General features: G+C 42.7%; 1 protein-coding gene, 1 long non-coding RNA gene and 1 pseudogene across 4 annotated transcripts; 1 reads left to right on the forward strand and 2 right to left on the reverse strand.

The window, feature by feature from the left end:
* Nucleotides 1-23: 23 nt before the first annotated feature.
* ccr9a (chemokine (C-C motif) receptor 9a) lies at nt 24-3,206 on the reverse strand. Of its 3 annotated transcripts, none has more exons than XM_037084319.1 (4): nt 3,113-3,206; nt 2,601-2,617; nt 1,780-1,860; nt 24-1,615 (listed from the first exon to the last, which is right to left on the reverse strand). In XM_037084319.1, exons 3-4 carry the CDS (start codon nt 1,819-1,821, stop codon nt 545-547), a joined length of 1,113 nt encoding a protein of 370 aa, XP_036940214.1. In that variant the 5' UTR covers nt 1,822-1,860; nt 2,601-2,617; nt 3,113-3,206; the 3' UTR covers nt 24-544. The 3 variants fall into 3 exon arrangements, with proteins under 3 accessions (XP_036940214.1, XP_036940211.1, XP_036940212.1); XM_037084316.1 differs by having other exon boundaries at nt 2,601-2,626; XM_037084317.1 differs by having other exon boundaries at nt 2,601-2,642; nt 3,114-3,198.
* Nucleotides 3,207-3,316: 110 nt separating this feature from the next.
* Nucleotides 3,317-4,699, forward strand: LOC119011310. Its single transcript, XR_005072158.1, has 2 exons — nt 3,317-4,152; nt 4,283-4,699. It is a non-coding gene; the product is annotated as an uncharacterized LOC119011310 (long non-coding RNA).
* On the reverse strand, nt 3,470-12,239 carry LOC119011308 (annotated as a pseudogene).
* Nucleotides 12,240-14,652: the final 2,413 nt, after the last annotated feature.

Here is a 14,652-nt window from a genome sequence, read left to right on the forward strand (position 1 = left end):
CACACACACACACACACAGTACACATGTTTCACACACACTTTAATGTTTGTAACACATGAAAACATAAAGAGACAGAAAACTATGAACACCATCAGAGAGAGAAATATTCACAGAAAGGTCAAGTTAGCATCTGCTAGCATCTGTTAGCAGTGCAGATAAGCTTCCCTCCTTTATAAATGATCAAACAAACAGCAGACTGAGAGAAGATCACATTCATATATTTCATCCAAACTCCAACAACAGCAGCTTAAAAAACAATGTGTGTCTATAAAGGGGCACATTCACATTCAATATACAAAGTCCTGGAAAAGCCCTGGGAAAGTCCTGCGAAAGTCCTGGAAAAGCCCTGGGAAAGTCCTGAAATTGATACAGGACCTTTAATGTCATCCTTCACTTGTCTTTAAATTTGAAAATCTATACCTCCTACAAGCACTTTGATTTTGGAAGCCCTTAAAGAACAGATGAAGTGTAAGGGTCCTGGAGAAGTGATGATGTCATCTGTTGAGCGGCAGCAGAAACAGGCAGTAGCAGCGGATGGTGTCTCTACAGCGACAGCGCCTGTGAGGTGTCGCTATCTGACATCACAGAGGCTCGGGTGGAGCTCAGCGGGCTCCTGAACGGCTTATTCAGCGGACTCTTTTTGGCCGTCTGGCAGCGGCAGATGCTCAGCAGATGCAGCACATCGCGGCGGAAACGCGAGCCCACGAACACGTAGAGGAAGGGGTTGAGGCAAGCATGAATGTAGGCCAGACTCTTCAGCACCTGCCCCACCTTGTCGAAGCGCTTCACGTCCTCACAGTCTGTCATGGTGACATTGGACGCCTGCGTCACCTCCATCACCAGCACGCCGTTGTAGGGCAGCTGTGACACAACGAACACCACCACCACAGCCAGGATGACACGCATGGCCTTGTGCTTTTGGAAGTTCCGGGTCCTGAGCAGCTTGGTGACGATGACGCTGTAGCAGAAGGCCATGACGATGAAGGGCAGGCAGAAGCCCATGCTCACCTGCAGTGACAGCACCAGGATCTTGGTGTTGTTGCCCAGGTTAGGAGGAAAGACCATCCTGCAGTACTGCTGCGAGCCTGCTTCAGCGGTGGTGGCGAACACGAGCTCGGGCATGGCGAGCAGCAGGGCGAGCAGCCACACCCCGCCACACACCAGCAGGCTGCAGCGGCGGCGCTCCCCCTGCGAGTTTTGCGCCTTGGTAGCCTGCACGATGACCACGTAGCGGTCCATGCTGATGCAGGTGAGCAGTAGCATGCTGCTGAACAGGTTCAGCTTGTAGAGGGCAGAGTTCACCTTGCAGAGAGCAGAGCCGAAGGACCAGCCATGTGACGCCTCGGCCGCCCACAGTGGCAGCGTGATGAGGAACAGCAGGTCTGCCACTGCCAAGTTCAGCAGGTACACGTCCGTCATGGTCTTAAGTCGCCGCCGGAAGTTCAGGTAGATCCATACCACGGCCAGGTTGCCAGCTCCGCCCACCAGGGCGATCATCCAAAAGAGCGGCGGCTCATATCGACCCCTGAACTCCCGCACAGACTCTCGGTCACACATCAGGTCAGGGTAGTCATAGTCATCGTAGGTGGGCGAGGGGCTAAGGGAGGATGGGTCCTGATAGGAAGAGACAACACACTGAAAACACCTGACACACCTGAACACACACCTGGTTCTGTCATACGTCCCTCTGTCCAACTGCGGGTACAGCAGATTCACTCGAAAATGAGATCAATAATTGGAAACCATTCATCTCTATGTGTGTGGGCGTGGTCTGTTACCTCAGTGGTGAATGATGTCATGATGTCATCCATCGAGGTCATGTGATGAGATTCTTTATGTCGATGAGGTCATTCAGTGACCTGCAAGAACGACACAAAGACAAACAGGTTCAGGATCAACAGAAGGTGTGACATCACACGCTGACATCACACCATGGAAATAACAGTCTGGCGAGTTTTCCCTCTCTTGAATCGACGGTCTGAGGTCCGAGGACGTCGCTCGCTGTACAGATTGTAAAGCCACTGAGGCCGCTGATTGTGATTTTGGGCTTCATGAATTCAGCTGATTGTTTGATTGATTGTTTGGTTTCTGGGTGAAAACAGTGAGAAACGTGGTGAGTGTGAGCCGGAGCCCGAAGTGACACCTTCACCATGTTTGTTTAGTCGAGCTGTGAAGATCCAGCCGTACAATGATTTTACAACAATCACTGAAAGAGAAACGATCAGGGTGGGTGATCACCCATTTTTGACTGATTAATTAACAATGGTCTCAGCTGTACTTGTACAGTAAAGAAGAGTACCAGCTCCCCAAATTAAGAACTGCAGTTGAGTGAATATACTTAGTTACAATCCAGTACTGCTGCTGCCAGGCAAAGTTCAGCTAATAATGATGATGAAACATTAATCACTGGAAATAAGAAAATGTTTATAAAAGACATGAAACATAATTGAAGACAGTCCAATGAAACACCAGCAGATAAAGTTCTAACGAGACAAAATGTCCATCTAACATATACAGAGCCATAGCTAAAGTCGTTTCATCTCAAGGTAAAAAAAAAAAAAAAAGAGAAGCACAGACAGACAGACGGGTGTGGACTCACCGCTGGCGTCTCTTCATCTGCAGCGTCTCACAGTTTGTGTCCGTTACACCACAAACAGAAGATCAGAGTCAAAGCAGAAGTTAAACTTAGAGGGAGGAGCCTACTGACTCATTTAGCCTTAATACACAATGAACCTTAACTAACACATAATTAACCTTAACTAAGACACAATTAACACATAATGAACACACTAAATCAATGTGTAGGTAATTCTCTTTTTTTTGTCTTTTAATTTAAAACCTTTTTAAAAACTTCTTAATTTGACCAGTGTCAGGTTGGGGTTGGGGTTAAAGGGAAAACTATGGAGATAGGAGTTGGACCCAAATGCAGTTACTCAAGGGACAAGGAAACGGGAGAACAAAAGGCAAGCTTTATTAAAGCAAAGCTGAATGCCAAAATCCAAGGGAGTCAAAAGGCAAAGTAGCAACAAAAAAGCAAGACAAAGTACAAACAAAAGGACAAAGTACAAATCAAAGGCAAAGTTCAAACAAAAATACAAAACCAAAACATACCACTAGGGAACTGGAAAGATATGACAAGAACAGGAACATGATCACAAACGTGAGCGTGAGCATGAGCATGAGGCAGATACATACAGAATACAATGACCGGACAAGGAGTGAAGGGAAAACACTGATGATCAGACGAGGAACAGGTGAGGAGAGAGGAGGGAGGAGGCCAGGTGAGGTAACGAGCGGGGGAGGAGCACAGAGGAGAAACATGGAGGGAAACAAAACTACAGACAGAGGGAGACAGAGTGGAGAACAAAGGAGAAACTTAAAGGACAAAGAGGGGCATGGAACATCAAAACAAAGACACAAGGCTTGATACAAAGACATAAATTCAGAGTCATTACAACCAACTCTTAATGAACAGATCCATGAGTGATGAGTTCAGGTGTCTTTAAGGTTCTTGTTCATATTTTCAGCTGCTAATTAATGAGAGAATTAACAGCGTCACCAGATTCAGTGGACTAATTATTGGAAACATTGATTACTTTGATTGATGGACTGATTGAAGATGACAGAAAGCTGCTCAGATGTTGTTGTGCAGAAAGTGTAACCCGCGGTGGCACTGAGGTCTCTGCGGCTGAACACTATGTTCTTTTCTGTTTTTGTTCACTTCCTGTTAGAAAGGTTAACACATACAAACAAACACACACACTGACTTCCATTCATTCAGACTGAGCTGACCTCAGAGGGTCTGGTGACGTCTGTCTGTGTCAGTTCAGCTGTAAAGGTTGTAATAATGATCCGTGCAGCAGTCAGGTGCTCAGACACATCAGCCTGTGCAGCTGCCTCCATCGTGACGATGGTGAAACCCAGTCAAATGTTAGCAGCTGTCAGCAGGAGCCCTCACTGTCATCAGCTTCAATTTTAATATGGCTGCTCAGAGTGTTTGTCCAAGAGTTCCTGTTTGAAACCAAGTGTTGTGTTCATCTTCTTGTTTCAGAGTGTTTCATTTTTCTGCTAACTGTCTCACTATCACAGGTGATTATCATCGGTGATGTCCTCACAGGGAGATGGACACCTGCTAGCCGCCCAGTCTGCAGGTTGTAACAGTAGCAGTTAGCATTTCTGCCACACACACACACACACACACACACAAACATACACACACACACACACAACCACACACATGGTAGTCTGAATGGGTGTCTGTGTTTCCTCACATCTCCACAGCATCAGAATACGAGACATACAGCAGTCTGTCTGTTGACCATCTGGTGACCGCGGTGCAGCCAGAACAACCTGGAGCTTAACGCTCTGAAGTGGAGGCAGTCGTGGACTTCAGGAAGAACCTAGCACCACCCGCCTCCATCATCCTGTGTGGCTCTCCAGTTGACTCTGTGGAGTCCTGCTGCTTCCTGGACACCATCATCACCCAGGACCTAAAACGGGAGCTGAACATCAGATCCCTCACCAGGGACCCCGCTGACTCTGACCATCACACTCTTGTGTCTCTGTTTATATTGTTTATATATTATTGTCACTGTTTGTTTACTGTTTATTGTCTTCAGTTTATGAACCTTATCCACCAAGACCAACTCCTTGCTGGTGAAAAATACTTCTTGGTAATAAATCTGTTTCTGATTCTGATTCTGTCTGTGGTGGTTGGATGGCAGGCTGCACATTGTGGTTAGGGTTAGGGTTAGACACGCACGTGTCAGTGCACATGCACTCTTACTGCGCGTGTGTGACGAAATTGAAACAGGAATCAGCCACATTGCGTGACAGAGTTGTTACACTGTGCAGCATTGCATGACAAGCTGTGACCACACATACACACACACACGTACACACACACACACACACACACACACACACTCTCTCTCTCTCTCATCTTCCTGTCTTGTCAGAACAGGAAAAAACAGCCTGGCCATGTGATCTGATTTACATTTCCTGTTCACACTTCTCTCTTCTTCTGTTATTAAACTAAAACCATGAAGACCAATTGCTGACAGGTGTGACCAACCAATAAAACACACGCGCACACACACACACACACACACACACACACACACACACACACACACACACACACACACACACACACTTCTCTCAATCTCATAATCTTGAATTGATGAATTGAATGTTAGATTGACAGCTGGTCATCTGATCCATTAAACATGGTTGACAGGAAGTGACATTACTTCTTCTTTGCTGCTGACTTGGCGGACTTTGTCGACCTCTCAACCTCCTGCACCACGCCAACCGCCACCATGCATTTCATGTCACATACTGCAAAGCGACCTGACAAAAAGGAGGTGGAAAATTATTCTATCTCTTATGATTATATCACTACTATATATGAATGTCATCACTATGTCATCACTATGTCTATTTGTTCTGTCCTTGTTATCCTTTGAATAGAAAAAAATAATTGAACTTCTTTGTGACCTTTAAAAACTTAAGTTTGAGCTCATAACGGATGAAATTAAACCTTAAACTGACCTGAATTAATTTACTAAACTGAAACTTAATGATTATAATCTGTTGTTGAACTCAGCTGGTCCAAGGTTCTGTTGATGTGTAAGAAAAAACAAAGTGACTGACTGGTTAACAGTTGACTTTGACCCTTGACTCACCCAGCGGGGCGAATTCAGAGAAATTCTCCACCACCATTGGTTTGGTGGGAATTAACTTCATGATGGCAGCAGCTCCAGTTTTCATCTTTTTAGGATTGTCCTTCACTTTCTTTCCAGTGAGCCGGTCCAGCGGCTCAACCGTCTCCGCACACTTACATGCGATATGGGCAGTGTGGCAGTCCAGCACCGGAGTGTTACCGCTATGGATCTCCCCCCGGGTGATTCAGCACAATCACCTGACCACAGAAAACACTTATTTTTACACCACTGGATCACATAAGAACCAGACATTCTGCATTTATTATAAGCTTCTGAGTCTTTGGTGGTTCTGAGTCTGTGGTGCTCCTGAGTCTTTGGTGGTTCTGAGTAGATTGTATTTCATGACATTTTCACAAGCTGCTGTGTAACTGTGAGCAGAAAGCTGTCAGAGGGGACTTGAACCCTGGTCTTCATGTGAAACAGGGCTGGATGAGGACTGACCTGGGCCCTGAAGGAGGCGGTCTCACATGGTGGGTTGTCTTTACTGTTCCCAGCAACGTTTCCTTGTTTGAGGTCTTTGACATCCAGGTTCTTGATGTTGAAACCGATGCTGTCTCCGGGCAGAGCCTCGGGCAGAGACTCGTGGTGCATCTCCACAGTCTTCACTCAGATTCGGAGGGGCAAACGTCACCACCATGCTCTTGGCTTCAAGATTCCTGTCTCCACCCGACCCACTGGCACTGTCCTGATACCTGAAACCACAGAACCCAGAGCAGGGCTTGTATTCACCATCCCTAAACAGTCCCTGATGAATGAAGAGTGTCAGCTGCACTGTGGTGCAGTACAGTGGATGTAGTCACCTGCTATTTTGACTCTCAGAGGTTTGCTGTGGGTCTAGTAGGAGAGAGGATGCTGTCCAGAGCTTCATACAGAGTCTTTCCAGAGACATTCCCTTCTTTCCTCTTAATAGTCCATCTTTTAAACCATGGCGTCTGTGGAGGGACACAGCTCTCGTTTCTGCCTCTACATCTCTTAAGTGAATGTAGTTTGCTGTGTTTTCAGGGATCCCACTGCTTTTCTTAAAAAGACCTGCACTACTCTGCTTCTGATTGGTTTACCCTGATTTTTTAATGCAAACCCAGTTTAGATGAAACTGATAAATGAAAGGTGACTGAGTCGAGCACAGAGGCTATGTTCTCTGTCTGTTTTTCCCATGGTTGGTTTTAACAACAAACATCCTGCTGCAATCCATTCAGCAGATAAACAGATCGACCTCTTCGGTCTCAGACCAGAGATTGTCCAGAGGGGCAGCAGCAGGCCTGCAGGAGGGATTGGACAGCTGAGGTGCTGTAAACTACAGGTCATGGTCTGCTGCTGGATGTTTGTTGAACCACAGCAGCAAGAAAAACAGACACAAGCAGAGCTCCATGTAACACAGCCCACAGGAAGGCACGACCAACACAATCAACAAAGGTAACCAAGCAGAGGGCAAGCAAGGCAGGTCTGCCAAGTGTTAAAGGGTTCCTTACATTGTCTGATGGTTCGAGCATGTTGTCTCTGTGAAAGCCACTGATCGGGATGAAGGCCACACTCGAAGGGCTGTATCCAACCTTCTTAACGTAGGATATCTCTTTAACCACCTTGTTGAAGTGTGCCTCAATGTAACTGGCGGTGTCCATCTTGTTGACAGCTTCTGTTTGACGTCTAGCGTGTTTGCAAGCAGAGCGTGTTCTCTTGTCTGACTGGTTTTACTGATTCCCACCACAAACTCTCCAGTTCCTGCTGCCACAACTAGAAAGGTGCAGTCAGTAGTGACATTGATGACATCATCAGTTACATCATTATTGAGATCAATAATGTTAACATTCTGCATCGGAGTGGGTGTGACACAACGTGTTAGCATGGAACATAGCATCACTGAATACCTGGGAAGTTCCAGTGATCATGTTCTTGATGAAATCATAATGTCCCGGTGCATCGATGATGGTGATGTAATATTTTTCAGTCTCAAACTTCCGGAGCTTGATGTTGGTGATGATGGTGATGCCACGCTTACACTCCACCTTCAGCTTGTCCAAAACCCAGGCGTACTTGAAAGAACCCTTCCCTATCTGTAACCACAGAAACCATTCAACCAATCAGATGCCTGGACAGCTCACATCCCCAGTGGTAACACAGCACTGAAATCTACAACAGCATCAGTGAAGCGTCTACAGCATCTTACAGCTCTACATGGCATTAATCTTTTGTAATTGTGAGTTCAGGGGATAAGAAAGGTCCAGTGTTTGGTTTGTCTGCCCTGGGCTCCTGTAGAAACATGGCCGACTCCCAACGAGCTTTAATGGAGAGAAATATAAGTGTTTTAACTGATTATCTGCACTATCTATTTTTTTTTTTTTAGGTTCAAATATCTATTTAAATTATTAAAATATGAGGGACAAACCTTCTTCTGGTACATTCTGCTTTACAACTCACACAGGCTTCATATCTGTAGAAAAGGTGTACTGTGCTGTCTGAAGTTATATAATATATCTAACTTATATTTCTAATCAATTATCCACCATCACAGATGTTAAACTTCCTCACATCATCATACTTTAATTCAGGGGTGCTGTATAGGGGGGAAAAGTGAGGACAATTCCAAGGGCCCCTGACTGACAGGGGCCCCCAAAAATAGGTAAAAACTAATATAAAATGATTAAACCATTATCACTGAGTATATATTTCAAATATAATAATAAAATTAACGATCTCTTTGTTTTTACTTGTTTTGGCAGTAAAAGTTAAATATCCCCACTGACCAAAAAGTAAACATCCATATTGACCGTCCACCCCCCCCTGTCCATCACTGTCCCAGTCTGTCCATCACTGTCCCAGTCTGTCCATCACTGTCCCAGTCTGTCCCAGTCTGTCCCTCCATGTCCCAGTCTGTCCCTTCATGTCCCAGTCTGTCCCAGTCTGTCCCAGTCTGTCCCTCCATGTCCCAGTCTGTCCCAGTCTGTCCCTCCATGTCCCAGTCTGTCCCTCCCTGTCACAGTCTGTCCCAGTGAAGAAGCTGAGCAACACTGTGTTCATGCCAGTTAGCATCACTGCAGGGAGTCTGTGGGAATTTCTCTTTCTCTCTTGCTCTTTTTACCATTACAAAAAAGAAAATGAAATATCTATCGATGACAGAAATTCAAATTTATTATTTTCTCACATAATGATCAATGAGGCAGAGTATAATTAAAATATACATGTTTGAACAGATACGTCAAGTGCATCAGCAGCAGCAGCTGTCTGTCAGAAATCGGCAAATTATGTGGCAAAAGTGCAGCGGATTTGAAAAAATGCGACCCTGCATAAATATGTAGACTTTGGCTGATTATGCATTGAATTATGCAATCTGGTTTTTCTGGAGGGACTGACAAACACTAAACTGAAATACTTCTATATGTTGCAGTATGTGTTAAATGTTGAATACTAAGAACAGAGTTTGGTGGCTGGAGTCCCGCTTTTCCTTTTTTTGAAGCCTTCTGTGTTTTTCTTGTTTTTCACGTAAACTCAAATGATTTCTTACTTTCAGGCTGTCATCAGGCACGGCAGCTGCTCAGCCAGTCAGCATGCAGCACCCGAACATCTGTGTCTGGACGGACAGATGGATCCTCTGGGGCCACACGTCCTGTTCAGCGCGGTAATTACCTTCAGAGGGATGCAGGCTGTGATTGGCTGGAGGCTTGGCCGGTTGGTGTATGTAAGAGGTGGAGGGAAGAGGTGAAGAGGTTCTTTCCATGTCACTGACCCACCTGAAGCTCTCCAGCTAGCAGGGAATGTGCCCACGACATTGGCTAACATTCCCTACAAGTTCTTATGTTTTAAAAAAATGTTTTTATCTGATATTCAAAGAACATTTTAAGGATGTTTATCATTTCAAATAATGCTCCTATGACATTAAATTTTAAGAAAAGAAGAATGTTTTAGTGCAACATTCTGAAGATGTTTTGGTGATGTTGTTGACGTAACAGATTATAGAATGTTCTTCTATAAAACATTCCCATAATGTTACAAAAAAGCAAAGAAAGAACATTCTTAAGGCAACATTTAGAAAATGTTTTTGGCATGTTTTTAAGGCCTCCGATAACAGAATGTTTTTTATAAAACTTTCCCACAACGTTATACGATAACGAAGGAAGTACATTGTCAAAGCAACATGCAGAAAATGTTTTCAGAGTATTATCAAAGCCTACAATCCCAAAACATTTTTCTAAAATGTTCTTGTAATGTGATATGTATATGTATATACAAAGAAAGGAAGTTTTAGCTGTAACATTCTCGGGATGTTTTGGGGGTGGGTGAGGTAACATATTATAGAATGTTCTTCTATAAAACATTCCGAATGTTACATGAAAACAAAGGAAGAACATTCCGAAAGCAACAATTAGAAAATGTTTTCAGGATGTTATTATGCCTTCAGATTATATCATGTTTTTTTTTAAAAAACATTCCAACAATTTTAAATGACAACAAAGGAAGAACATTCTGTTTGTAACCCTTGGAAAATGTTTTTGGGATGTTATTAAGGCCTCAGTTCACAAAACATTTTTTCTACAACATTCCTGTAATGTGATATGTTAACAAAGGTAGAACATTTTGTCTGCAACATTCTGAGAATGTTTTGGTGACATTGTTCATTTAACAGATTATAGAATGTTCTTTAAAACATTCCCACAATGTTAGATGATAACAAAGGAAAAACATTCTCAAAACATCACCCTGTTTTCAGAGTTCGGCATGTCTTTAAGGCCTCCAATTACAGAAAGTTTTTTAATAAAACATTCCCACAATGTTACACAATATCAACGGAAGAGCATTGTCAAAGCAACATGCGGAAAATGTTTTCAGGATGTTATCAAAGCCTCAGATTTCAGCACATTTTTTATAAAACGTTCCCATGATGTTATGTGATAACAAAGGAAAAATATTCTCAAAGCAACACAAGGAAAATGCTTTGATATCTCAGATCACAGAAAGGAACATTCTAAAATGTTCCTGAAATATGATATATTAACGAAGGAAGGATGTTTTAAGTATAACATTCTTGGGATTTTGGGGGGATATTACTAAGGCAGATTACAGAATTTCTTTTATAAAATGTGTCTGTATTGTGATATGTTCAAAAAGGAATAACATTCTCATTGCAACACTCTGAGGATGTTTGGGGGACATTGTTATATAAATAATCCCCACAATATTTCATGATCACAAAGGAACAACATTCTCACTGCAACATTCAGAAAATCTTTCATGGATTTTATTCAGGCTTCAGATTACAGAATGTTTTTTTTTATAGAACATGTCTGTAATGTGATATGTTAACAAAGGGAGAACACTCTCAAAGCAATATTTGGAAAATGTTTTGGGGATGTTTTTAAGGCCTTAGATAACAGATGACAGAACTTTTTTTTTAATTTATAAAAATGTCATAAACCCATGCCAGCTCAAGGGAAGTTGGCTAAGTTACCTCAGAAAAGCCAATGCAAGCCAAGACACGACCAAACACACCACAATGACGTCGCTAATCCATCCAGACTCCCAGCCATCCCAAGGCTGATAAATTGGCTAGGTTGCTGTTTGCAAATGACTTTATCAGTTACAAAGCAACTAATGCCAGATCCATGCTGTCTGGCCACTGGCTGCTCGCTCATGTGCTGAGGTCATGAGCTCAGGTTGCTGTCTGCAGTTAACCTAATGGCCATCAGTGTCATTCTGATTATTGCACATAGGTCTAGTAGGCCTACCTTTAAATTGGTGAGAACATCCAAGTGTAATGAATGGTTGAATGGATTCTAACTTGTGACAATCACAAGCAATCACAATCAGTGAGTCAAGGATATTCAGGTAAAATCAAGCAAATCATTTTATAGCTCAATATCACAAATCACAAAATTACCTCAAGGGGCTTTACAATATATATTCTACAACACAGGCTACATGGGACGGATTTCCTACAGGGTGAGCAATGGAGGAAACCTCAGGAAGAGCAACAGAGTTGGATCCCTCTCCTGGGATTGAAAGACATTTAATATTGCATGTAAAATGCCAGTATGGACAATCTGGGTGACAAAATTAGAGATAAATTCATGACAATGTCAGATCAACTCAAGTGTTTACAGTATTTCTTACATTAATGTTGTAGCCAAAAAGTTAAGTTTAGGTTTAAAGTGCACATGTCTGTGGGCTTTGCCAGTTTTTGTTGATTTTTGTTTTTTGTGGTCCTAGCAGAGTGTCTAGCCTCTACGCACCCACCCGCCCGCCGGCGGGCGATTTCAGGTAACTGACTACACTGCGCAGTGACGTATCTCGCTTCAACTTTCATCATTACGGACATACTATACGTCGTTGGAAAGGGTAGAATCTCAGCAATTCATTCATCCAGTTGATTTTGCAGAAATCATGAGCACTAAACCATAAATCATTGATATTTACCAGCATGGTAAACGTGAGATACAAGAAACGCACGGCGACTCCCTACCTTTGACGCGGCCATAAAGCCGTAATATGTGTCCGATCCTCAATTATTTATATTCCAGTTGTCCGTAAGAATCCACTGATCAAAAGCATCAAAATGGTTTTTCACAAAATTATTCCAGCTTGTGAATATCGTCCTGTAAAGTCCATTTGTTTACCGTCTACCAACTTTGTTTGTCAAATAAAATCCAGACTTCGCCGGCTGTATCTTTATTTTCTCTAGTTCCTGTACGGTGTTGTTGGTTGTGCTTGTTTTCATCACTTTGCTGGCTACAAAATAAAAGTGTCCCCATCTTTCTCTGTTCAGTTTTCACCCCAGCACAGCCCGTGAAGTACATGGAGCGCTCCTTGTTTAAAGGGCCAATCGGCTTTGTCTACTGTTATTTGCCGCCTTAGTACAGGGATAGCGTTTTGGCTATCAACATGTCAATCACTCAGGCTTCTAGCCAATTATTTTACCTTTCCAACGATGGTAGGCGTGCCCAGGTCCGTTGTGTACGAGCCGAGGAATATCGCTGCGTCTGGCAGCTAGCGGGCTAACTTTGCGCAGCAGACGCACTCGCACCGGACATTTAAATTTTTTTGACGGCAGTTTTCACAGTTTACAATGGCGAAATCCACAAAAAACACTAAATATGTCCGAGAAGAAGACCTGGAATGGATCATGGCATCATCTGATGAAACTGTAGACAGTGAGTAGGACTCTGAGAGAGAGGAGATGTTTGCTAAGGGCCTCGAAGACATCTTAGATCGGTGAGTACCGTTATCATTGATGATGTTTGATTTATTTATTTAGCCATGAGTGAGATTTGAATGAAAGTTAGTGGGAAGGGGTTCTTATGCTTACAGTGAACAGTCCAGTATACATTAGCATTTCATAAATGACGCTAAATGTTTAGGGCCCCAGGGGCTAATTAGCCTAGCTAGCCTCAACTACTCAACAAAAGCTATGTAATCCTTGTAATTCTGTTCTATGATGTAATTCTCTTTGAGCCTCTAATTCCTTTTTATTTAGATTTTTTTATCAAGCTTGTAAACAAATAGAACTAGATCTTTTTCACTGACCAGACACTGGGAATATTCCCCCAGTTCAGTTATTCTGTTTATGTACAGTTACTTTTCCTGATGTTTTTGTGTAATATGTAATATCATATATCTGTGTTTATTTATTTCCTATGTAAATAGCACCCTATTAATTGCATTTATATATTTTTTCATTATATTTTTTCATTATTAACATTTGTGCATTGCATGGTGTTTTGTAGGTCACAGTCTGAAGACAGTGACGTGGATTGGGAGCCTGAAAGTGAGACAGTCAGACGCCCAACCCCCTCTCCTGCTGAAGGCGGTCATCAGAAGTGCCAACGATCCTCCTCTGCATCCACCAGTGCTACCTCCCCCGCTGCGTACATGCAGTATTAGTATATTGAAAGATAATAAAATCCTTGTTTGAAATTCACTTCAGTATGTCATTTTTGTATAATGCTTACTATTCTGTAGTGTCTTGTCGCATGACAATATCTCAATATGGCCACCTAGAAGTGTGTGGAAACTCCTCCGACCACCCATCAAATGAATGTGTGAAAAAATGATGTTTTGAATCATGGAGGAATGCTTTATAGTCACCAAAATGCTTCAGTAATGTTTCCAGTGTCACAGAAGTGAGAAAAGGCATTTGGCACAATTTGGCCATTTGGAGACGTTTTGGAGAGGTTTGTGGACGCCAGTGACACCACAAACTAAAAACTCCATAACTCCCATAAGGTTAGGCCTAGAAGTCTAAAAGGACATTTTTGTCTTAAGATGAAGTGAGAATGTTGTTATAGTGTTTTAATGTTTAAATATTTTAATGAAAAGGAGGTTATCACTAAACACGTGTGTCATGTTTTTGAGAACATTATCCTCAAACATTCTGGGAACTTGAAGAAAACTTTCCGCTGAGAATGTTTTCAAGAACATTAGGGCACAACGTTCAAGCAATGTTGTCACTGAACATTTTAAGATGGTTATCACAAAACATTTTTAGAATGTTTTTAGTAAACATTATCCTCTTAACATTTAGGGATATTTAGAATGAGATGTTTGGGGTGGCTGGAGCTCAACAGGTCGAGCAGGTTGTCTGGTGATTGGAAGGTCACTAGTGTGAATCCCAGGTTGAGCTGTGTATGGAAGTGGCCTTGAGGAAAATAGTGACCCCAAATTGCCTCTGACGTGTAGGTGGCACCGTGCATGGCAGCCTCTGCCATCTGTGTGTGAATGGGTGAATGTGGCAAGTACTGGGAAAAGTGCTATATAAATGCAAGTTGTTGTTTTGATAATGTCCTGTTGGAACATTAAGGCGTAACATTCAAGCAATGTTGTCACTGAACATTTTAAAATATTTTTGGAATGTTTTTAGAGAATGTTATCCTCGAACATTCTGGGAACTTAATGAAATGAAAACACACACGTACACATTTACTCAAGTACTGAAGCAGT

This window comes from Acanthopagrus latus, chromosome 21, assembly GCF_904848185.1.
Source record: "Acanthopagrus latus isolate v.2019 chromosome 21, fAcaLat1.1, whole genome shotgun sequence".
Classification (NCBI taxonomy): domain Eukaryota; kingdom Metazoa; phylum Chordata; class Actinopteri; order Spariformes; family Sparidae; genus Acanthopagrus; species Acanthopagrus latus.